Here is a 27,049-nt window from a genome sequence, read left to right as displayed (position 1 = left end):
GGATCCGCGTGTTTTGATGGCCGAATGGGCTATTTACGTTTTAGGTCCCTTCACTTTGATTCTTGGCTTCAATTCGGTCTTTTTGCCTTCTTTAGCATTTTCAATTTGACCCCACTTCTTTCGCATTTGTTCCACTTTGGTCCGAGCAGAACGGTGCGTTTTAAGATTGGGGAATATCTCCCGATTAGTCCTTTAGCCTTTAAGCGCTTTATATTTTAGCCCCGAATCACCCCTTTTTACTCATTTACGAATTTGGTCCCAAACTTTTAGCCCGATTTCAATTCGGTCCTAAGCCTGTTAATTCTTTTTATTTTTTTATTTTTTTTATTTTTATTTTTTTATTTTTTTTTAAAAAAGAGCAAAACAATTCCATTAATATTTTTTTGTGCTTATTTATTTATTATTTTTTTTTAAAAAAATCAAATTTACACCATTATTTATTTTATTTATTATTCATTTTTTATATATATACATTGGTTTGTACATTGTATTCTTGACATTATTATTACTATCATATTTCATTATTATTTATTTTCCATTTTAAATGCTTTCAAAATTTAAATTCATTATTATGGTTATTGTGTTTATTATGATTATTGTGATGTTGTCATTGGTATCATTATTTTTACTTGTGTATGTTAATGTTGGAATTTGCTAGCATCAATGCTACGTGTATTCTTTTATGCATGTTATTTCATTATTATTTCAATTGTATATTGTGATATTGTTATTAGCCACATATGATCCTTTCGAAGTTTTTAAACGACTCTTTTTAAATGTAATCAAAATGCGCATTCTATTTTAAGATATTCCATGAATATTCATTCGAAATGCAAAATCTCAAAATAAGGCAATATTTCGCGTTTGGAAGATTCGGGAAATTGTGCCCTAACGTGCTGGGTTTCGATTTCTCGTTCGACCGAATAGCCAAATATCCTTTTAACTTTCAAAATAAGGCAATATTTTGCATTTGGAAGATTCGGGAAATTGTGCCCTAACGTGCTGGGTTTCGATTTCTCGTTCGACTAAATAGCCAAATATCCTCTTAAAACTTCAAAGCATGGTTTCATTAAACTATAAGGTGATCTTGGTTTCGATGGTTTAGAGTATCGTGTCCTAACGTGCTGGATGTGATATTCCTTCGGAATAAGAGAATCTTATATTTCAATCGTACTTTTTTTTTAAAAAAACTCTTCAAATTTTCAATTTTCGACACTAAGACACTAATTAATCAACTAGGCACCAATTTTGGGCGCATCGAGGGTGATAATCCTTCCTCGTGTGTAACCGACTCCCGAACCCGTTTTCTAAATTTCGTGGACCAAACTTGTTGTTTTAATAAAATCAAATTGTTTATTAAAAACAACCATTTTACAAGGTGACCCGATCACACCTCATCAAAAAAGATTGGTGGCGACTCCCACATTCGTTTTCATTTTCAAAACCTACTTGACCCCGTTTCATCAAAAAAATGGTGTCAACAGCGAATATATGCTTGTCGATGGCTCTTTCAGATTTTTATGCCAAACATCCAAATTATGAAACCAGATTATCTCTGCAAAGATGGGAATCGCTTGGTGCCTTTGCTGCAGCGCCAGCAGGTAAGTTTGGGACCTTCTGTCATATAATTTTCCATCACGGATAAAGATATTTTAGTTTTTTAGGGTAAAGTACCCAATTCACGTTAAAGTGTTAATGTGAGTTTTTTTTATTGGTCTAATAACAATTTTAGCTTTCTAAAGTTTACACATTCTATTAATTTGACTCTAAATATTAAAAAATTTAATAAATTTAACCTTTAACATTTACAAAATCTAACATTTTATCTCCCTAAAATATATATTTTTTTCAGAAAATAAGTAAACTTATGCATCATATAATAAGCTAAACAATGAAAAAAAAAGTGGTATGTACAATAAAACGGGAAAATAAAAGGAATGAAAGTTAGCACCTTGCGAACAAGCAATATTTTTGCAGTCAAATAGGAGAAACTAGAAACAAATCATTTTTGCCCCAACTGAAACTGCTTCTTTTAAAATGAAACTTGAGCCCACAAATATTATTTATATACATAAATCCTTATATTAATTTCCATTTTTGCTTTTTAGAGGTGAATATAAACTATAAAGTATAATGCAATTATCAAAAATTGAATTGATGTTTTTGATAAAAATAGTAAATTAATACTAATTTCTTTTAAATTTAAATTATTTTCATATTTTTTTAAAATATGCAAATAATTAAATCAAATTCAATCATGGTAGTTGGAAGTCCTTTTAATTTATTGAATTTAATTTTTTAGATTGATCAACGAAGGAAATTACAAAAATAATTACAAGTTTTATTAAAAATTTTAAATTAAATTATACTAAAAAAAGAAGGTATTGTCATTCCCTTTGACAAGGTAGTGGAGAAATTTGAGATGAGATCATTGGCAAAGGTCATCTGAGTGGCGATGACTCGAAGAATTAACATGGTTTGATCTGATTGGACAAGAAATGAATAAATTATATAATTCTTAAAACATCAAAAATGATATATTTTGTAAACATCAAGTATTAAATTTATTGGGTTTCTTTTTAAAATTTGAACTAAAAACAAAGGACTAAATTTATTGAAATTTTATTTTAGAATCAAATTGATATATTGTAAATATTAAAGGGCTAAATTTGTTTTAGACAATAAAAAACCCATGTAAATACTTCCATCAAATTTTAAACGCGTTCAATGACAAATATTTTGATTCGAATAGTTTAATAACTAAATAAAAAATTAAAAAATCCATCATCAAAATAATACATTAGTAATCATTTTATACTTCACCTTAATTTTATGATAAACTAGAATGAGGCTTAATCCCACTTTTAGTTATTTTCTCCATCTTCTCAACTGAAGTGATTGCAAGAAGTTTAACTCACTCTTCAAATTCATTTCATATAAACATCATAAATGCCGAAACCAACAAATTTATATAAATTACTAAATGCTTAGCAAGTGGATTGAGTTTGAAACCTAAACTCATCACTACTAAAAAATTTAAATAATAATTATGAATAAATAAAATAAACAAATATTTACTAAGCAGACTCCATTCTTTTAACCCATCTCACATTTTAAATAACAACAATAATAATTTACTTTTTTTTTACTGATAAATATTGTTATTCTTGTAATAATTTAAAAGTTGTAAATTTAAGAGTAATGAAGTATATAAATTTTGATTTTGGTGAGAATTTTCGTGAAGTGGTACAGTTAATTTAGGAAAAGAAAGTTAAATTCTAGAAAGGTCCATGTACGGTATACTTTTTGCAAATTAATCCATCTAGTCCTTAACTTTTGAAATATATGTTTCTGAATATGATGCAATTTCTTTTTATTTAATTTATTCTGTTGTATACTTTTAAAAATATATAATAACGTGTCACATAAATTTTGATATTTTTATATAATTAAATAAATCATGCATATTTAAAGAATGACAAAATTGAGAAAATTGAATAATATTTGTCAAATTAAAAAATTTAAAAATATATGTTATATGATCACCACATATTTAAAAGATTATCATGTCAAATTATTTTCCGAAACTAATGAATACAAATCAATATCAGAATTGAAAATACACATCCAAAAATAAAAAACCCATGTCAATTTTTTTAAATAGGCTTAACCAAAAAATAAAGTTTGACTTGAATAATTTAGTTTATTTCAACTTACGAATTCTAATCTGGTAGAGCAATTAAAATTTTCTTTTTCTTTACTAGTATGTATCTTGACTTACAGTTAGTATTAGACTAATTTTTTTAGACTAATTTTAGAGTGAAATTTGAAGCTTGATATATGTTCTAAGTTTTTGTAATAATTTATTTTATGTACTTTTACTTTTAAGATTTTAGTCTATTTAATTTTTTTATATTTAAAATTTAAGTCTATTGGTTAACATTAATAAAATTTTCCTGTCAAATTTTTATGTAGCATCATATTAAATTAAAAAATTTGGTACTATGTAACAAAAAAATATAATGTACCTAAATTTAACGGAAAATTTTAATGCGCTAACAATTTTAAAAATAATCATGTCAATAATTTAATCAAAAGAAAGGATTAGACTAATTAATAATATTACAAAGTTAAGATATTGAATTATGTCAAAGATTAAATTTCAAATTTAAAAATTATATAAGAATTGATTTAAAAATAAAAGCAAATGACTTTATATATTTCTTATACCCATTCAACTTAAATTAAAAATTTTGTTAACAACCATAATTCCTATTTTTTCTTCAAAGTTGTAAGTAAAATTATAATTAGAATAAAATATTATAATTTATAATTAGATAATATTGAAATATATATATATTCAACGTTAAATCAACATAATTCTTAATTCTTAAAATTGTAATAAATTTAAAGAAAATCCACGTATAAGTGCCTCATCTCAAACCATTATCGGCCACAATTGAAAAAAAAAAATCCAGTATCACATAAATGTTTGCGGTTGACAAAGAAAAAAACGAAGTCTCCATCATAATCAATCCAGATAAAAATATTGTGTATACCCATACATTAGTAAACACGGAAATAGCCGATAAAGTCATTGATGAGAATCGAGTCCCGTCTCATTCATCTCTCTCAAATTGTTTACCCAATTTACAATGATAAAAGAACACGCACATAATTACATTTATTAAAATAAAGTTCTAATACATAATTTAGTATCTGAATTTAATATTTTGATAACGTGTTGTATGTGTTATTTTTATTGAATGTGATATTTGTATTCGATAAAAGTTATATATTTTGGTATTTGAAGATAATAACATTAATATTTTAATGTTTAATTTAAGTTTTAGAGTTAATTTGATGAAAGTTAATTACTAATATTTTTAGCTAATTATGAAATTTCATCAAATTAATCATAGAACACAAATTAAATCATATCCATCAAATTGTATTTAACATGTTAAACATAAAATTAAACAAATTCACAAATAAAATTAAATTTATTTTAACAAAATCATGAAAAGTTCAAACCTAAATAGCAATTAATTTTCATCAAATCAACTCCGAACTCGAATTAAACACTAAAAAGCTAACATTGATTCCTTTGGGCACCAATATATATATATATATATATATATATATATATATTCATCAAATACAAGTATCAAATTGGACAAAAAAACATAAATACTACATTAAAAAATTATCAAACTCAAGTACGAAATAATATATCGAGCTTAAAATAAACTACGTTTTCCTCTGACTTGTGGTTATATTAAATAAGAATTATTTGATATTCATATATATATTTTTAAAAAATCAAAGAAGAATTCATAAAGAAAAATTTAAGTATATTTTTATCCATTAAAAATTCCACTGACAGTAGACAAAATGTAACACTAATATAAAATAAAACTACAATTCAGATTACTACAAATTGGTATAAAAATGTCATTGTCTTTAACAATAGCTTAATAGAGGAAAGATATAAATAAAAAATAACTACTACAAACCACATATACATCATCTTGATCAACCACCAATACTTGCACCCTAGTCATCCACTATTATATCCCTTTGATGACAAACTCTAATTAACCAACTAGGCACTACCAAAGGCCCACAAAAGTCTCTGTCACAGTCACATTAGCTATGTACAAAAACCTGATCCTAAATGGCCTATCCTCCTCCTTACCACTCTAAGTCCTATCTCACATTCAATATCATTTTTTTCTATCTTGACAGAATTCCCTTATAATGGTTCTGAAAAGATCCGACGACACACTTGACTTAATAATTCTCGTATATTTGTCATAGCGCAAGTAGACTAAACTGTCGTAACTTTCAAAGAAATCGGATGAAATTTTATTCAATTACAGGCTTTCACTTAGGATGTGCTTGGTTGGGGTTAAAATAGAGGGAAAAAAAAGGTGGAAAGAAAATAAATTTAGAGTGTGCTTGGTTAGAAAGAAAAATGAGAGAAAAGAAAATAGAAGGGATGCTCATTTTCAATCATAATGTATAAAAATCAATTCTTCCAAATTGGAATGTTGAGAGGAGGGAAAATGAGAGAGATGTGTATGTTTGTTAAAAATTATACAGTTTTCAAATGTTTTATTTTCTTTCATTTTATTTTTCAACTTTATAAAGCAATGGATGGAAAGAAAATGTAATTTTCTTTCTATTTTTCCATCTATCCTACCAAGCACACTTATGGAAATAAAATTTATGTTTTCCATTCTTCTAATTTTCTACCCCTTCAATTTTTCATCTTTCCAATTTTCTTTCCACTCTACCAAGCACACCAAGTAACGCCTTAGGGTGTACTTGGTTGGAAGGAAAAGTGGAGGGATGGGAGGAGCCTAGGAGGGATTGGAAAAGTAGAAAGAAAATAAATTTTGAGTGCACTTGGTTTAAAAGAAAAATGACAAGAAATAAAATAGGAGGGATGTCCATTTTTCATCTTAATGTATAAAAATCAATTCTTCCACGTTAGAATGATGAGAGGAGAGAAAATGAGATTGTCGAAACAGTCATTTTGAAAAAAACAAAAAAAAAATTTAGGTTGTCGACTTTAAAAAAATGAAAATTGGGAGTCGCCACCAATCTTTTATTAAGGTGTGATTGGGTCACCTAAAATGACTTTGATCTACGAATTTTTTTAAAAACGGGTTCGGAAGTCAGTTACGTATGAGGAAGGATTAGCACCCCCATTACGCCCAAAAATTGGTACCTAATTAATTAATTAATGTCTTAAGGTCGAAAATTTTAAAAATTTAATCTTTAAAAACTTAAAACGTTGCAAATTAAGATCCTTTTCAATTCAGAGAAGCAAAAATGCCACACCTAATATGTTAGGGCACAACATTCTAATTTCCCCCAAAATGAATTAGGTCAGAATATAAAAATTTTAAAAGAGCATCCACTCATCCAAGATTTAAGAAACCACACCAAATACGTTAGGGCACGATCCCTTTAGAATCCCAAACTCGGAATATTTCCTTTAATTTAAAAGAACATCCACTTATCCAAGATTTAAGAAATCACACCCAATACGTTAGGGCACAATTCCTTTAGAATCTCAAACTCGGAATATTTCTTTTACTTTAAAAAATCTTCATTTCGAAAAATCAATGCGTCACATCCAATACGTTAGGACACAACGTGTTGAATTCCCAATAATGAGTTTATTTTGATTTAAAGAATATCCATTTTGAAAGAATTTGGTTTTAAAAATCGAGTAGAAAAAATGCAATGATATGCTACTTTAAATATATCATGCAATAATAAATATTACGATAACATGGAAATAATACAAACAAATAAATACAATAATGGCATGCAAAATATCAAATAAATGGGCAAGATAGTAAAACATGTAATCCTAAATCAATAGACCAATGATTGAAATAAAATAAAAAAATACCCTAGTTTAAAACAATTAAAATAACATCAAAATTAAATAAATTAAACATGTGAATATAAATTATGTTTTTAGTTGAAATATATACATAAAACTATATATATATATATAATAATTATTTATGGAAGTTAAAAAACATTATCAAAATATTGATTTTAAGAGCAATATATAAAAAAGGACTAAATTGAATTGCTAGTAAAAATAAAGGGGGTAAATTCGCAAATAAATAAAGCCTGGAGGACTTAATTGAATGCGCGAATTACATAGAGGGGCTGGAAGGGCAATTTTCCCTTCTCCTCTAAAACGGCGCCGTTCACACGGATCTAATTGGAATTTGAAATAAATTAAAGGCCAAAATTAAAAAAATGAGAGTACTTAATTGAAAACATATAAAAAGGTGGAGGGGCTAAAAGTGCAATTTGCCACTCCGCATAAAAACACGCGGATCCTGGGTCCAGGTCGGGTTGACGCGCGGATCCTCCCCCTCCAAAACGGCGCCGTTTTGATTGGCCTATTTAAGCCAAAATTAAGTCAAAATTTTCACTTCAAAAACATTTAAAAAAAACAAAAAAACCTTTTTTAAAAACACTCTCAACCTTCCTGTCCTCAAGCGATAGGCCGATCATCGGACGGTTTCCGACCACCGCACCGGCCGCCGATTTTCGGCGCCGGCACCACCGTCGACGGTGGCCGGGAAAAGGGAAAATCTCCCTTTTAACCTTTTCAACACCCTTATGCCCGAATCCGGGCTTAAATCTTACGAAACGAAAACGAAAGAGCCCCTAAAAGCAGAGAAACCTTTCGGCTTTCGGTCGTCAATCCTCGGTGACGACTTCCTCGGCCATCCACGGTGGCTAGGGCTCTAAAACAGGTGTTTTCCTTCCTTTTATATTTATATTATTTATATAAATAATACAATAAATAGATATAATCGAAAAAAATAAAATAAAAACGCAAGTATCAACCTTTATTCGCTTATGCCTCTGTTTGTGATAAAAATAGAGCCTTTTTATTGATTTCGAAAAAAAAATCCCCCCATTACAATGTATTTAATCTCCCTTTATAGCCGAATGAAAAAATAAAAAAAGAGAAACAATATCTGTTTCCTTTTGATTTGATTTTCAAATCTTTGATTTCTTTGTCCATATATTGTTTGTTTCTATTTTTATGCAGGTGAAAATCGAGGAAAATCCGGAGGATCCGGCTTGGCTCGGTTGCGGCGCTGTTAAAGATAAAAAACCCTAGGGTTTCATCCCGTTTTGGGCCATTGAAATTTGGGCCTCCATTGTTTTAAATTGGGCCATGTATTCTGGGCTCTCTTTTTGTTCCGGACATGTAAAATAATGAACTTTTTATTATTTTGGGCCGGGTAAAATTTAGGTATTACAGCTGCCCCTCTTTGCTCGTTATTGTGTAACAGTGACAAAGCAAAGACTTTACAGATGCCTAATTTTGCCCGGTCATGCTGGTCTTTGGTACTCTTCTTCTTCGGGTAGCCTTATTCCTTCCTACTGCATCTTCAGAAGTATAGGAAATAGTGCTTCAATCTACTCCACTGCAACTTCAGGGAGATAAGATTGGATACGACCTGCTCCACTACTGCTTAGGGAAACAAGGCTTGGTGGCTAAATCTGCTTCCCACTATCTTGGAAAGATAAGATTTGATGTCTTCGATTTGCTCTACTACTGCTTAGGGAGATAAGATCTACAATCTTCAACCTTCTCCACTGCTGCTCAGAGAGACAAGGTTTGGTGGCTTAAATCTGCTTCCCACTATCTTGGAAAGATAAGATTCGCCGTCTTCGATCTGCTCCACTACTGCTTAGGGAGATAAGATCTACAATCTTCAACCATCTCCACCGCTGCTCAGGGAGACAAGGTTTTGGTGGCTTAAATCTGCTTCCCACTATCTTGGAAAGATAAGATTCGCCGTCTTCGATCTGCTCCACTACTGCTTAGGGAGATAAGATCTACAATTTTCAACCTTCTCGATCACGCTCAGGAGACAAGGTTTGGTGGCTTAAATCGCTTCCCACTATCTTGGAAAGATAAGATTCGCCGTCTTCGATCCGCTCCACTATCGCTTAGGGAGATAAGATCTACAATCTTCAACCTTCTCCACTTCTTTCAGGAGACAAGGTTTGGTGGCTTAAATCTGCTTCCCACTATCTTGGAAAGATAAGATTCGCCGTCTTCGATCTGCTCCACTACTGCTTAGGGAGATAAGATCTACAATCTTCAACCTTCTCCACTGCTGCTCAGGGAGACAAGGTTTGGTGGCTTAAATCTGCTTCCCACTATCTTGGAAAGATAAGATTCACCGTCTTCGATCCGCTCCACTACTGCTCAGGGAGATAAGATCTGGTGTTTCACCAGTTTGTTCTCTGGGGAACATGACCTGTATAATTCATTTTATGAACCTAAATATGCCTAGTGATTAGGATGTCATGATCAGAATGAGTCAAATGCTCCTAACTAGGTATATATGAATGATGAATGCAAAATTTTATTTTTCCGAGAATGATCCCGCTTAGGTTGTCATTATTCAAAGTTTATTAAGGCTTTGTGACTGACATGCTACAACGCTTTCTTACTTGACTGGCTTTTCTGAAGAAACATTTAGCCAGGTTGCCCTCACTGTAAACCTCATAGTTTAATCCATTAGGGCGCCAAAATTCATACCATCGTTCTCCCACGGTAACCCAACGGTATATGACTTTTCTTCAATCCTCTCCTATCACAATTCAAGGATACAGATTATGAAATTCAATTACACCACTCTCAGGGTGTCCTATCAAATGCTTATGCCCAAATGAGGAGCGTTCTATCCATAGGGGATTTCTTCCTACCCCATCAAAACTTCTTGCTGTCTCATTCGCTATTTAGACAACCGAAGGAGTCTTATTTTAAACTTTTTCCTCCTTAGACTCTTTATCTTTTGTCCTTGGGGTGTTCCAAACAATAGACCTGTTTTAGGTTACTAAATTATTTAGAAATTCCCAGAGTAATAGGCCAAACCTCTTTTGTAAAAGTTAATTAGTCCATCAATCATTATTCTAATGCAACATGCTTGCGCAAAAATAAAAAATACTGAGTAAGAGATGAATTAATTCAGGAATTTATTGATAGTAAATGTCTTGAAAAGAAAAATATTCAAGAACAACAAAGAATGAACTATTTACAAGAACCAACAAACTTGGTACCAACAATATGAAGACTAGGTGCTTTGGATATCGCCGCTTGAATTTCTCCATACAAGCCAAGAACCATTCTGAATTTAACATGTGTTTAGGGGATCTACAGTACTTTGTTAATGCCCCCAAGACGTCGTGCATCCCTTTATTGTTGACTTTAGCAAGGTCACCATATGCCCCAATCTGACAATGTTTGAGCCGCCCTTTTTCGGGTTTTCAACTCAAACCCCTTTGGTCTCATAGGCCCTTTTCGGTTTTCACCCTAGCCTCTCCTTTTTTTTTTGAAATCGAGCGCCTTTGCGAGTTTTCACTTTGATTTCTCCCTTTCTTCAAGTGAAATATTTCTTAACCGAGTCTGAATTTACAGGATTCGAAAGATTTTTGCCATCCATTTCACTCAAAATCAAAGCGCCTCCAGAAAAAGCCTTCTTCACAACATAAGGTCCTTCCCAGTTTGGCATCCATTTCCCTCTAAAATCCTTTTATAAAGGGAGAATCTTTTTCAGAACCAAATCCCCTTCATGAAATTCTCTGGGACGAACCTTCTTATTGTAAGCTCGCATCATTCGCTTCTGATACATTTGGTCATGACGAATGGCTTTCAATTTTTTTTCTTCAATCAGGTTCAGTTGATCGTACCGAGATTGGATCCATTCGGCTTCATCCAATTTTAACTCAACCAACACCCGAAGAGAAGGAATTTCAACCTCAATGGGTAACACTGCCTCCATTCCATAAACCAAAGAAAAAGGTGTTGCCCCAGTGGAAGTCCTGATAGATGTTCGGTAAGCAAAAAGAGCGAAAGGTAACTTCTCATGCCAATCTTTGTAAGTTTCAGCCATTTGCGCTACGATTTTCTTGATATTTTTGTTTGCCGCTTCCACCGCACCATTCATTTTCGAGCGATACGGTGATGAATTATGGTGTCGAATATTGAACTAATTGCAGACTTCCGCTATTGTGCTGTTATTCAGATTCAACGCATTGTCAGATATGATCCTTTCGGGCATTCCATATCGACATATGATTTCCTTCTTCAGAAACTTACTGACTGCTGACTTCGTGACATTAGCATATGAGACTGCCTCTACCCACTTAGTAAAGTAGTCAATCACCACAAAAATGAAACGATGTCCATTAGAAGCCTTCGGTGATATTGGTCCAATGACGTCCATACCCCACATGGAGAAAGGCCATGGAGAAGTCATAACATGAAGAGGAGAAGGAGGCGCGTGCATTTTATCTCCATAAATTTGGCATTTATGGCATTTCTTGGCATGATTGATGCAATCTCCTTCCATAGTGGACCAGTAATACCCGAATCTCATAATCTGTCTAGCCATGGTGAATCCATTAGTGTGTGTTCCACAAACACCCTCATGGACTTCTTCTAAAATTTCCTTAGCTTCTACAACGTCCACGCATCTCAACAGTACTCGATACTTTCCCCTTTTGTATAGGATCTCCCCATCCAAGACATAGTCAATAGCTAGCCTCCTCAATGTCCTCTTATCATTCTCTGTTGCCTGATCCGGATATTTGTGATTCTTCACATATTGCAATATATCTCGGTACCAGGGAGGATTATTATTCTCCGCCTCCTCAATGCTGTAACAGTGGGCTGGGATCTCATAAATACTAATTTGAATGGGCTTCATGTCCTCTAACTGATTCACTTTAATCATGGAAGCTAGAGTAGCAAGAGCATCAGCCATCTGATTTTCTTCCCGTGGGAGATAACATAAGGTAATATTGTCAAACTCCTCAATCAGTTCCAAAACCAATTTCCGATAACAGATCAACTTGGGGTCCATTGTCTCACATTCCCCTCTTAGCTGGTATATTACCAATGCTGAGTCTCCGTATACCTCTAATGTCTTGATTTTCCGCTCTATTGCTGCCCGTATACCCATGATGCAAGCTTCATACTCAGCCATGTTATTAGTGCAATCAAAGTCTAGTTTACTGGTGAAAGGATGATAGTCTCCATTCGGAGACACCATGACTGCCCCAATCCCATTGCCTAGCGCATTCGATGCTCCGTCAAAGTTCAATCTCCAATAATGATTTTCTTGGAGATCTTTTTCAACATTTGCCACATACATCAAATCTTCATTCGGAAAATCAAAATCTAGAGGCTCGTAATCTTCCAGAGCTCTGCTAGCCAAGAAATCTGCTATCGCACTCCCCTTTACGGCCTTCTGACTTACATATACGATATCAAACTCAGAGAGTAGGATTTGCCATCTAGCCATTCTTTCATTCAATGCTGTTGACTCCATCATATACTTTAAAGGGTCTAATTTTGAGATTAGCCAAGTCGTATGATAAAGTAAGTATTGCCTCAACCTCTTGGTCGTCCAAATTAGGGCGCAACACAATTTTTCGATAGGTGAATATCTCATCTCACAATCAGTGAATTTCTTGCTGAGATAGTAAATCGCCTTTTCCTTCTTTCCAGTCGCATCATGTTGACCTAGCACGCATCCCATGGAGTTGTTGAACACTGTTAAATACAAAATCAATAGTTTATCAGGGCTGGGTGGTGACAGAACTGGGGTATTGGATAGGTATTGCTTTATCTTTTCAAAGGCTTTTTGACATTCTTCATTCCAGACATCAGGATTATGTTTCCTCAAAAGGCGAAATATGGGATCACATTTCTCGGTCAATTGTGAAATGAACCGAGCAATGTAATTCAGTCTTCCCAAGAAACCTCGAACTTCTTTCTGGGTACGTGGTGGCGATAACTCTCGTATGGGCTTGCTTTGTTCAAATCCCTGTAATCTACGCACATTCGTACTTTTCCATCTTTTTTAGGGACTGGGACGATATTGGCTACCCACTTAGAATATTTGACCTCCTGCAAAAAACCAGCATCAAACTGTTTCTTAACTTCCTCTTTTATTTTGAGCACTATATCCGGTCTCATTCTTCTAAGCTTCTGTTGTATTGGTTTGCAATCTTCTTTTATGGGTAAGCGATGCACTAAAATGTCAGCACTCAATCCAGGCATATCCTGGTATGACCATGCGAAGACATCCTTGAATTCATGGATTAATTCAATGAGGTCTCGTCTTGTCTTTGCGAGAATTTCGGTTCCAATTTTCACCTCCTTCCCTTCTTCCAGGCTCACAACTTCTACTGACTCTTTGTGAGGCAGGATTTGCTTTTCCTCTTGTTCTACCATCCTCAACAAATCCAAAGATAAACCACCATCTTCATCACCTTCAAAGTCGTGCGATCCCTCTAAACACACGCTTGTTCAAAAGGGCACTCGAGCTCAGAAGCAGTGTCATTCACGTCATTGATACACGAGACCTATTATGGTTACAAAAGAATGTATAAATTTATGTATAATTTATTTATGTAATGAAAGAATATATTTTAGGCGTATGAAAGAATGAAAGAATATTTACTCGAAATAATTGCAAGGATGTATTTTATTAAAATAATGATTTCTAAACATAAGCCTATTTCACAAAAGAATCATTGTTATTTCTAGGCTAAAACAACAAGTTTGTTCTGAATATTACTCTGAGACAGCTCTAAAGACTTTAGGTATTTCTTCCGCAGTCCAATTGTCTAGAACACTCCCAGGCTCATAAGGACGAATGTCTAGCCAACTTCTCTCTTCATTCCCAAGCTCATGAATGGCGTTAATGTACATATTTCCCAATGTCTCCTCAATGCTTTCCTCAATCGATTTCGTTCTTTCCTGATGAATGATCCCTCTGAATATGAAAGTTTTGGATATGTGGGGAATTATCATTGGCTCCCACTTAGTTTCCTCCCCCTTCAAACGCGCCCTTCTTCTTTCCTGCCTTTTTTCTATCTCCTTCCTTATTTGTCCTCTATCCGGCTTGTATCCTAAACCAAAATGATCTTGCTTTTCTTTCAGCATTGGAACCTCAGTCTTCCCTTGAAGATATCTCTCCAGCCCTCTTTCGGGTAAAGCTCCTTTTCCTACCAACAATTGTAAACCCATCTCTGTGGATTTGGATAATTTTGAAGCCACAATTTTGCTCCCTTCAGGAACAAATGCCGCATTTACAAACTCCAAAGATCGAAATGAGCATTCAACTGACTCATCATTGGTTTCCACATACGGCATCTCATTGGATACAGTTGCTATTATATCCTCTTCGGCTTTTATTGTCACTAGCCGACCATCTGACACTAACTTCCACATCTGATGTAATGATGACGGAACTGCCCCTGCCGAATGTATCCATGGTATTCCTAATAAGCAGTTATAGGAAGGTTTGATGTCCATCATGATAAAATCTACCTCATAAACTGTTGGACCAATCAGTAAGGGTACCTCAATTCTTCCCATGACCTTCCTTTCTGTACCGTCAAATGCCCTCACTACATTTTGACACGTTTTCATGTGCAAACTGTCTATAGGTAGCCTGTTCAGTGTGAATAACGGTAAAACGTTCAAAGCTGATCCATTGTCAATCAATACTCCTGGCAAAATATGCCCCTTACATCATGCAGTGATATGCAAAGCTTTGGTAGATCCCATGCCCCCCGAAGGTATTTCATCATCATTGAAAAATATGAAATTATCAGCACTGATATTATTGACCAACCGATCTAGCTTACTGACAGAAATATCCTTGGACTCAAGAGTAAGGACAGTACAGATATGCGGGCTGGTTGTTTATGCAACTGTTCAACGACATTATACTCGCTATGTTTTAAAAATTTAAGGAATTCCACAACTTCTTCCTCCTTCACTGGCTCAACTACTTTCCCTTTTTGCTCCCCTATTATAGACTCTGGATCGGTACTCACACACCGGCTCTTTGCCGCCTCGCTTCCTGGGACAGTCGTATTGCACTCGTAGTTCCATGGGACCTTCTTACTATCTTGGTAAGGAAAGGTTGTAGGTTTCTTTATTATGATTTTTGGCATTACTGGTGCTCTCACCTCATCCTTCTTGGGTCGCGAGATAATGACCACAGGTTGCACTATTCTTGGAACCTTCGAAGCCTCTGATGTACAAATGCTCCCCTACTCCTTAACTTCTTCATAAAATTCCATCTCCTTGTTATCCATCAAGTCTTGAACCAAGGTTCTAAATTCTGCACATTCCTGGATTTTATGTCCCTTCTTGTGATGGAACTCACAATAATTTTCCACCCCTTCGACACTTCTCTCTGAACTCGGGGTGATCAATCCCCTTTTCACCATATTTTCCCAGATCCACCTCAAAGGAATTTTCACTTCTGATATGTCTTCCTTGGTCTTTCTACCCATGCTCTCACCTATCATGTTCACTCCGTTGTGATCAGGTAATGGATTTTCTGTATTGGGTGAATCATCCAATTTTACCACGCCCATGCTTATAAGCCTTTCTACCAACTTCTTGAATACCGTACAATGCTCTATAGAATGCCCCACAATTCCCGCGTGATAATCGCACTGTGCGTTCGCATCGTACCACTTGGGATATGGAGGTTGCAGGGGTTTTAAGTGGTGAGGGGCAACCACGTGTGCATTGAATAGATTCTGATATAGCTCCCTATACGACATTGGGATTGGTGTAAATTAAAGCTTCTCTGTGTTTTGTCTTGTGTCAGATCTCTGTTTTGATGATCCCTGCTGGTTAACAGCCGTCTTCCCCGATTGATTGACTGTAATCATTTTTGAATATGAACTTGTGTTGTTAACCTCGTTCTCTTTCCTCTTCGAAGCTGACCTTCTGCTACCTTCCCCAGCTTCTATTTTCCCACTTCTGATAGCATTTTCTATCATTTCTCCGTTCATAATTATGTCAGAAAAGCTTTTGGAAGCACTCCCTAACAGATGCGTAATAAATGGGGCCTTCAATGTATTAACAAAAAGCATCATCATTTCTCTCTCTAGAAGAGATGGCTGAACTTGGACAGCAACCTCCCTCCATCTCTGCGCGTATTGCCTGAAACTTTCACCAGGCTTCTTCTCCATGTTCTGCAGAGTAATTCTATCAGGTACCATGTCAGTCACATGGTTGTACTGCTTTAAAAATGCCTGTGCTAAATCTCTCCATGAATTAATCTGGGTACGACTTAGTTGATTGTACCATTTGGATGCAGCCCCTGTGAGGCTATCCTGGAAGCAATGTATCAGCAATTGGTCATTATTAACATATCCAGTCATCCTCCTACAGAACATAGTAATATGTGCTTCGGGGCTACTGGTTCCATTATACTTCTCGAACTCTGGAGTTTTGAACTTGTGAGGAAGTACCAGACTTGGAACCAAGCTCAATTCTCTAGCATCAATTCCATGGTAACTCTCAGTACCTTCTATCACTCTAAGTTTTTCCTCCAGCCATTTATACTTTTCCTCGAGCTGTTTTGGCAATTCATCATTCATTTTCTCGATTGTCTCATCGAAGTCTGGGATAACAGGATTAGCAGGATTGTCTCTAGCTTGGAAGTTTATCGGTATTTCAGTACCGTCATGAGGCTTGATAGTAACGGAAGATTTGCGCGGATATATCCCCGCTTGTTGAGAAGTAAGTCCTGAGGAATAAACCGGTCCCTCATTGTCTCCTTCTTCATTGTTGAGCACCAACCCCTTTCCTTTGTCAACTCCTCCAGCCAATAACTGAGTCAACTTAGCCATCATACTCCCTTGAGATTCCATTATTTTTTCCATCATCTTTTGTTGAATCTTCTCTAATTGCTCATTCATTTGCTCTTGCATTTCTTTCTGGAACTGTTCTAGCCTTTGGTCCATGTCTCTAGTTTTGGATCGAGTACCGTAGCAGTGTTTGGTAGCTTGATTGGTTTCCAGATTAGCTGATGAGTGATTTAGATTAATTAGAATCCTTTAATGTATTTATTAATGCATATGAAACAATGCAATACATGAATGTAGAAAAGGCGTCAATTTGAATTCAATTCCATATAAGAAAACTTTACTAGAAATTAAATTCATTTACATAAAATGAATTACAAATACGACTTTTCCCTAGTCCCAGAACTCTAATCTTTCTAAGTAACAAAGCCAATTCTTGCCCCCGTTTTGACTCCGATTCATACTTCACACTCAGTGTCACTTGTAATCGCTAAAGTCTCAGATATGGTCAGCTACTTCTCGAATCTGGACTACAGATTTCTCAATAAGATGATCTCTGCTTCTAACTTGATTCTGAAAATGGTGAAGCTGTTCATTATTATGACTCTCGTTCGCTTTCAAGTGCTTGATCTGGATTTCACAATTTTGCAGCTCCATCTCTAACTCTTCAATTCTTTTCTCCATTTCTTTAATCTTGCTCAAGCTAGCTTTTAACTCTATCATAGAATTTCGGCTTCGATACTGACGAAGAGATCTTTCCAATATAATCACCCTATCCTTCAACTCGCCTTTTTCCTTCTGGCTTTCTGACAAACTCTTTTCTAATGCCTCATTTCACCTTTGCATCTCTTGAAATCTCTGTTCCCACTTATCAGCCTTGTCCTTTTCTCCCTGGATTTCTACTCGCCACTGTTCTGACGTCTTTCCCAGCCCAGCAGTTCTTATTGACAACCGTAACTTTTTATAATCCGTCTTTAGACTGCCCAGTTCCTCATCAGCCTTATTTTTCTCTTTCTTCAACCTCTCATTCTCAAGCTTCTGAACGTCTATGTCCAATCTCAAGTTCATCTTTTCCGCCTCCATTTGCTCTATCCTTTTCTCCAAGTCCGCATTCTTCCTCTCAAAATCTTGTCTTACCATTTCCAACTCAGAAGGAATGACTCGCAAATGCTCTTCTATTGACTGGCCCTCTTCCTGATTTATCTTAGGTGTATTATCATTTATCCTTCTAGCCCACCATTGATGATACTCAGGAGTTGTCATTGGACCCACAGCTAGCCTCTTCATTCGGCGAGTTTGTTTCTACGCACTAGCCATCTCTTGAACCTTCTTTCTATAACCATCATCCTTGTATGAATATTCACAATCAGCTATCCCTTGGGTTGCAGGTATAAATTGCCTTGACCTATATTGCCTTAGCACCAATAATGGGGCGTATCCAGAGCTCCCAAACCCCTAGCAAATGAACCCAATCAAAACTACCACACCTATACAGGATCTCATCCGAAGTAACCAAGGAGCTTTCCACTCAATGTCCTCTTCTCAAGATTTTGAAGAATTGTTATCCACTTCTCTTTCAAATGTCGCTCTCCCGGGCGTAGCGACTATCTCCTTTAATGGTGAATAATTTTAGAAAAACCCGATCGACACTTTATCCACCTTCCAAAAGTGATTTGTAAAACCACGCGAGTAGAAGCTGCACATCCAATAAATCTACCTTCACTGTTTTTCAAGACGCACTCAATGACCGAAAGTTTCTGCCAAAATTGCTGGAATCGGCGTAACTTTCTTATCGAGCCGGTTGAATAAATCAGTGACTGTTTCATCTACATACCCCAAGGCTTTAGGGAAGACAACCAAGCCATATATACTTAAAGCAAAAACATCTAACCTTTTCCTGACATCTGGGTGTGTGAGGATTGCATCTTTCAAACCTCTCCAAGGAACACACTTACTGTCCCCCTTTTGCTTAATTCGTACGACAACCCACTGCTCGCTCATTCCAGTTACACTCATCAGCTTCTTGGAAAAAGTTGGCACATTTACCGCTCTCGAATAGACCTTGTCCTCTTGAAACTTTGAACAACGGAGTAAAGCCATATACTCCTCTATCGTAGGCACTAAATCGACCTTCCCGAATGTAAAGCAACTGTAAGCAGGATTCCAGAATTGAGCGAGGGCTTGAAACAAACGCTTATCTACCTTCACATCAAGCAAATAAGGCAAATCCCCATAATTATCATAAAAGAGCTGTCTAACCTCATCACTCCATTTACCCCAGATTTCCTTCAATTCTTGCAAATTGTTTTGAGTTGCACTGATATGCGTAAAGTCCCATAACTCCGATACATGCCCATCAGCCAAACTATCACCCTTTTCTTGCTGCGTTGTTTCAGACCAAGTTCGAACAGCCGCATTGTCCTCCACTTTATCAAGAAACCCGCTTTCCATGTTAAGCCTTCTATCTAGCAACTGAATTTGAATTGACGCCTTTTATGATGAAATGGAATGTCATGTCATGCAAATAAAACATCAAAAGTCAGTATAACATAGAAACACAAGATATAATCAAGAAATAATAAAGATCCCTAATTGGATATCTACTAGGGTTTAGTATGATTCTACCTAAGGTGGATTCCTAAGGTTCATTATATGAAGTTTGACTTCTAGAGTAAAGGTACCTGAACCAGCAGATTCCTCAATCCTCACCCATTATAGGCTCATATGGACCGAGTTCAGTTCAGGGGAATACATTTCCCTATGGCTGCACGGAGATGAAAATCTCACGAAGACATAGGTACGGATGTATCCCGGAAGCAATCCACTACCCTACACGGAGGTAAAACCTCACGAAGGCATAGCTTCTCACTCCCACTCAAAAGGGTAAAATTGTTCAACTCATGAAATGTATAATGCAAACAATATTTAAACAAAAAGATAATGCATGCAAAAGGATGTCATGAGTTTTTTTAAAAAAAAATATTTTCTCGACAATAAGACAAAAAATAATCAACTTTGTGGCTCGACTCTCTTATTTTTTAAAAAATCCCCAGTGGAGTCGCCAAGCTGTCGAAACCGTCATTTTGAAAAAAAACAAAATTTTTTTTTAGGTTGTCGACTTTAAAAAAATGAAAATTGGGAGTCGCTACCAATCTTTTATTAAGGTGTGATTGGGTCACCTAAAATGACTTTGGTCTACGAATTTTTTTAAAAAACGGGTTCGGAAGTCAGTTACATATGAGGAAGGATTAGCACCCCCATTACGCCCAAAAATTGGTATCTAATTAATTAATTAATGTCTTAAGGTCGAAAATTTTAAAAAATTAATCTTTAAAAACTTAAAACGTTGCATATTAAGACCCTTTTCAATTCAGAGAAGCAAAAATGCCACACCCAATACGTTAGGACACAACATTCTAATTTCCCCCAAAATGAATTAGGTCAGAATATAAAAATTTTAAAATAGCATCCATTCATCCAAGATTTAAGAAACCACACCCAATACGTTAGGGCACGATCCCTTTAGAATCCCAAACTCGGAATATTTCCTTTAATTTAAAAGAACATCCACTTATCCAAGATTTAAGAAATCACACCCAATACGTTAGGGCACAATTCCTTTAGAATCTCAAACTTGGAATATTTCCTTTACTTTAAAAAATCTTCATTTCGAAAAATTAATGCGTCACATCCAATACGTTAGGACACAACGTGTTGAATTCCCAATAATGAGTTTATTTTGATTTAAAGAATATCCATTTTGAAAGAATTTGGTTTTAAAAATCGAGTAGAAAAATGCAATGATATGCTACTTTAAATATATCATGCAATAATAAATATTACGATAACATGGAAATAATACAAACAAATACATACAATAATGACATGCAAAATATCAAATAAATGGGCAAGATAGTAAAACATGTAATCCTAAATCAATAGACCAATGATTGAAATAAAATAAAAAAATACCCTAGTTTAAAACAATTAAAATAACATCAAAATTAAATAAATTAAACATGTGAATATAAATTATGTTTTTTAGTAAAAATATATACATAAAACTATATATATAATAATAATTATTTATGGAAGTTAAAAAACATTATCAAAATATTGATTTTAAGAGCAATATATAAAAAGGACTAAATTGAATTGCTAGTAAAAATAAAGGGGGTAAATTCGCAAATAAATAAAGCCTGGAGGACTTAATTGAATGCGCGAATTACATAGAGGGGCTGGAAGGGCAATTTTCCCTTCTCCTCTAAAACGGCGCCATTCACACGGATCTAATTGGAATTTGAAATAAATTAAAGGCCAAAATTAAAAAAATGAGAGTACTTAATTGAAAACATATAAAAAGGCGGAGGGGCTAAAAGCGCAATTTGCCCCTCCGCATAAAAACACGCGGATCCTGGGTCCGGGTCGGGTCGACGCGCGGATCCTCCCCTCCAAAACGGCGCCGTTTTGATTGGCCTATTTAAGCCAAATTTAAGTCAAAATTTTCACTTCAAAAACATTAAAAAAAAAACGAAAAAACCTTTTTTAAAAACACTCTCAACCTTCCTGTCCTCAGGTGATAGGCCGATCATCGGACGGTTTCCGACCACCGCACCGGCCATTGGTTTTGCCACGCACCACCATCGTCGACGGTGGCCGGGAAAAGGGAAAATCTGCCTTTTAACCTTTTCAACACCCTTATGCCCGAATCCGGGCTTAAATCTTGCGAAACGAAAACGAAAGAGCCCCTAAAAGCAGAGAAACCTTTCGGCTTTCGGTCGTCAATCCTCGGTGATTTACTTCCTCGGCCATCCACGGTGGCTAGGGCTCTAAAACAGGTTTTTCCTTCCTTTTATATTTATATTATTTATATAAATAATACAATAAATAGATATAATCGAAAAAAATAAAATAAAAACGCAAGTATCAACCTTTATTCGCTTATGCCTCTGTTTGTGATAAAAATAGAGCCTTTTTATTGATTTCGAAAAAAAAATCCCCCCATTACAATGTATTTAATCTCCCTTTATAGCCGAATGAAAAAATAAAAAAAGAGAAACAATATCTGTTTCCTTTTGATTTGATTTTCAAATCTTTGATTTCTTTGTCCATATATTGTTTGTTTCTATTTTTATGCAGGTGAAAATCGAGGAAAATTCGGAGGATTCGGCTTGGCTCGGTTGCGGCGGTGTTGAAGATCAGAAACCCTAGGGTTTCATCCGTTTTGGGCCATTGAAATTTGGGCCTCCATTGTTTTAAATTGGGCCATGTATTCTGGGCTCTCTTTTTGTTCCGGACATGTAAAATAATGGACTTTTTATTATTTTGGGCCGGGTAAAATTTAGGTATTACAGAGATAAATATGTATGCTAGTTTAAAATTATGCATTTTCTAAATGTTTTGTTTTTTCCTTTCATTTTTCAACTCTACCAAGCAAAGGAATGAAAGAAAATGTATTTACTTTTCATTTTTCCATCTCTCCTACCAAGCATACTTATGGGAAGAAAGATTATATTTTTTATATTTCTAATTTTTTACCCGTCAATTTTTTATCTTTCCACTCAAACAAACAAAGCCTTAGGGTGTTTAACGGATGTCCTCCACTATGTGAATCACCACAAAAGCTTTTGTAAGATGGAAAGTTTCATTTTCTTTAGGTGAAGTGAAAAAAAAGATAGGGTAGTGTTAGATAAATTGAGAGAATTTTTTTAAAAGTAACCTAATTACCTGACATGAATTTAATGGAATATATATATATATATATATTCACTTAAAATAATTCCTGTTTCTTAGAAGTGTTTTCCCATATTTAGATATAATTTTATGGGAAAAATGAACATTGGTTGGGTGAATAATTATTAGATCATATGGTCAATACATAGTTTTTCTAATGAGTTTGTAAGCATAATTACTCGTCAATCACAAGTATAATACAATCACAAACAACAAATACCTAAGTAATTAAAGCTCAATTGGCTGGTAGATTGGAATAAAATCAGACTTAGGCACATGTAGGATTTAAACTCATAAGAAATCCAAAAGAAAATTCACATGATAAAACTCAAGCTTAAGAAACTTTGTTTTTTAAATCTCAACTTTACCCTCAAGTAAAGGTCTACTTCACTAGTGTTGGTTAAAGGATGGAAATGAAAATGGAATTCAATTTATACAAAGGTTAAGGTGGATTTCCCCCTAAAAGAACCCTTTATAAATCCTTTCTCTCCAATTTATGCCATTTAAACTTACAATTATATTCAAAATGCAGTTGGATATCTACCACAGACATCAGCTGAAGCCTTATTTGCAATCCAACTTGGAGACAACCTTTCTCCTTCTTATAGTCCTTTGCTTATCAGAACAACCATGCCTGACTTCTCTCGCCTAGCAGAAGCTACAGTTTCCACTTTGGAAATGTTTGAATGGAACAAAGTTACACTTATATATGAAGACATGGAATTCAGTAATGCCATCATCCCCTATCTAACCGATGCATTAGTGAACAAGGACATTCAACTATCACACAAGATTGCAATCCCCACCTTTCCAGAAGATTTTCAAATTTTAGAAAGGCTTGAAGTGCTAATGAGCTCGCAAAGTGAGGTATTTGTGGTGCACATGTCTTCAAATCTTGCGTCTCGTCTTTTTGTAGCTGCAAACAAGGAAGGAATGATGGGCAAAGGATTTGCATGGCCCGTGACAGATGGTTTATCCAACTTTGTAGATACCATGGATCCTATAGCTATTGGTTCAATGAAGGGTGTAATAGGCTTAAGGCCTTATATTCCCAAGACGACAGCTCTTAAGAACTTCAGAACAAGATATAAAAGGATATCCAGCATGAAGCAGAACAAGGCTGCAACTAAGCTAAATCTTTTAGGTTTGTGGCTTTATGATATAGTTTGGGGATTTGGTATGACAGTGGAAAGAATAGGCAATGTGAATTCTGGCTTCTTGAAGGAGATGAATGACAGAACTTGGTTAATAGGAATCTTGAACCCTAGTTTTAGAGGGATCAGTGGGATTTTAGACTTGGTGAATAGGCAGTTCCAACCTTCGGTCTTTGAAATTTTTAATATAACTGGAAAAAGAAATAGAGTGATTGGCTATTGGACTAATGGTCAAGGAACATCTAAAAATAATAATTCAACTTCTAGGAACACCCCGAGAATACTTCAGGCAGAGGAACCAACGAGAGCAAAGTGGAGAATAGGGGTTCCAAGTAAGAAAGGGTTCACTGAGTTTGTGAACATACAGTCAGGGAATAAGAGCAATGATGATGAATTACCAGGGTTCTCTATAGAGGTTTTCAGAAAAGTGTGGGACTTGGCCTTACCTTCCACCACTAGTTATGAATTTGTAAACATTGATGGAACTTATGATGATTTGTGTTGCCAAGTTAAGTACCAGGTTTGTTCTATTCCCCTTAATTTTATTTTTCCAAATCTCATTTGTTTAAAGTGCAATCTCTTTATGATGATTCTTATTGTTGTTGGGAGTTATAGGAAATCCACGCTGCTGTGGGAGACATCTCGATTGTGGGAAGTAGGACAAATTGTGTTGATTTTACATTACCGTATTTGGAAACCGGGGTGGCCATGCTTATAAAAGTCCAACACAATGGGCCAAAAGATATGTGAATATTCTTGAAGCCTTTAAGTTGGGATCTATGGTTGGTAATCATCGCCATCTGCATTTTCATAGGGATTGTTGTTCGAGTTTTAGAGCGTCGTGAAAATACAGAATTTAATGGATCAGCAAGAAAGCAACTCAGCACAATTTTGATGTTTCCATGCCAATCTGTGGCTATTCCTCAAAGTATACTACCTTTCTTACTTCTCTTTCTGGCTCTTTTCCCCCCCTATATTTCCATGTTTATTCAATCATTTCATAGACTTGATTAACCTGATTTTTTGGGGTAACAGGAGATATGGTAGTAACCAACGGCTCAAGATTGGTGTTGGTGGTATGGATATTTTTGGCCTTAATTTTGATGCAGAGTTACACAGCAAATTTATCTTCAATCTTGACAGTCAATCAATTACAGCCAACAATCCCGAGTATTAAAGAACTGAGAAAATCTTATGTTGGTTACCAGAATCATTCATTTGTAAAAGGCTTCCTAATAAATCAATTAGGGTTTCAGGAGTCTATGCTCAAGCCATATTGTTCTGTTGATGACTACCAAGAAGCATTGTCAAAGGGATCTGAAAATGAGGGAGTTTCAGCCATCTTTGATGAAATTCCCTACATTAAACTATTTCTTGCTCAATATACTACAGGCTATCTCATGGTTGGGCCCACCTATAGAACAGATGGGTTAGGATTTGTAAGTTACCTTTTCTCTTTCTAAACATCTATCTAGTTATGATTATATAATTGTTATCAAAGCTATCAAGTTAATATTTGATAATCAAGCTTCTATCCTCCTTGAAAGTATATCCAGATCTAAAGCATATATGCAACTTTCCAATCTAAAATATATGCATGCAGCATACTATAATGATGGAATCTTTTATTTTAAAGTCGTATCTTAATATTATATAATAATTTCAGGCATTACCAATAGGTTCGCCAATGGTTGCTAATTTCTCAAGGGCAATCCTGAATTTCACTCAACGAAAATACATGAATTCATTGGAGAAAAAGTACTTTGGCATGGTATCCATAGATCAAGACGAGACTGGGGCAGTCTCTTCAGCTAGCCCCAGTCTTACTTCAAGGAGTTTTGCTGGCCTCTTTATCATTATTTCCATCATTGTACTTTTAGCCTTGCTTAGCTCAAAAATCCATATCTTACGAAGGCTCATCCAAAGATACATCTTTAGCAATTCTGGTGATATTGCTCATCCTCCACAAATCAACAACGTTGAAGAAAATCACAATTCTAACCAGAATAATAGAGATGAATCTATAGAAGAAGGTATACTGGAAGGTCGCTCATCATAGCATGCAGCTAGCTCAGTACATAAAATTTCAGGGCATCATGAATGTATGAAATGATTGCCATATGCATTATTAACATTTCACTATATATATATATATATCACTAGTTTTCTTGATTGTAAGTCATTTAATTATTTTTTTTATAAATTTTGTACTGTCTGATGAATAAAATGGTTACAAAATTAAAACATAATAATATATGATTTTAAATTTTGAGAATATGATAATTGATATTAAACTGGATTAAAAAGAATATTTTAAAATTATTTTTAAACATAAATATTATATTAGATTGTGTGAAATTTTATTTCTATATATAATAAATTTAAAGATGTTATAAAAATTTTATTATAATAAAGTGAATGTCTATGATAAGACTTTTTGTACTTTAGGACCCTAATGTCCGTTAGAAATAAAATTTTATTCTTTTATATTTGCTTATAAATATAGACTTTGGAAAATCATTGTAAATATCTCTATTGATGAATAAAACATGCACTTCTCTATGTTCTTCTATTTTCTCTTGTTCTTTACTCTTTTATTATTTATTTTATAATACGTTATCAATATAGTTTTACTAAAAATAATAGTTCTTTGTATCAAAGTTTAGATTTATTCATTTGAGGCCAAGATGCAGATATTTATGATAAGATGTAGAGATTTATAGGAAGTTTTCCTTTATTTAACATTCTATATCTATAATAATTTTAATTAGTTAAATTATGATTAACAGTGATTGCTTTATTATTTTTTTTTGTTTTTTAAAAAAAGCACAACCAACAAATACAAGTTTTTTTTAGTCTACTCTTGTGGCACGCTTTCTGTCTGCTCTTGTGGCATGTTTTCCTTTTTCTTTAGATTTGCTCATGTAGCACGATTCTTTTGTTGTTCATTGTTTTGTTTTCTCTTT

General features: G+C 34.6%; 2 protein-coding genes across 2 annotated transcripts; both read left to right on the top strand.

Moving 5' to 3' along the window:
- The first annotated feature begins 1,489 nt into the window (after positions 1–1,489).
- Positions 1,490–26,335, top strand: LOC105780910 (glutamate receptor 2.7-like). Its single transcript, XM_012605447.2, has 5 exons — positions 1,490–1,601; positions 23,462–24,603; positions 24,699–25,011; positions 25,119–25,522; positions 25,750–26,335. The coding sequence occupies exons 1-3, from the start codon at positions 1,502–1,504 to the stop codon at positions 24,831–24,833; spliced, it is 1,377 nt and encodes a 458-aa protein (XP_012460901.2). The 5' UTR covers positions 1,490–1,501; the 3' UTR covers positions 24,834–25,011; positions 25,119–25,522; positions 25,750–26,335.
- On the top strand, positions 25,124–26,142 carry LOC128031913 (glutamate receptor 2.9-like). The gene is made up of 2 exons (XM_052629233.1): positions 25,124–25,522; positions 25,750–26,142. The coding sequence occupies exons 1-2, from the start codon at positions 25,124–25,126 to the stop codon at positions 26,140–26,142; spliced, it is 792 nt and encodes a 263-aa protein (XP_052485193.1).
- Positions 26,336–27,049: the final 714 nt, after the last annotated feature.

Source organism: Gossypium raimondii, chromosome 4 (assembly GCF_025698545.1).
Source record: "Gossypium raimondii isolate GPD5lz chromosome 4, ASM2569854v1, whole genome shotgun sequence".
Lineage (NCBI taxonomy): Eukaryota > Viridiplantae > Streptophyta > Magnoliopsida > Malvales > Malvaceae > Gossypium > Gossypium raimondii.
This window is presented reverse-complemented; position numbering and strand designations above follow the sequence as displayed.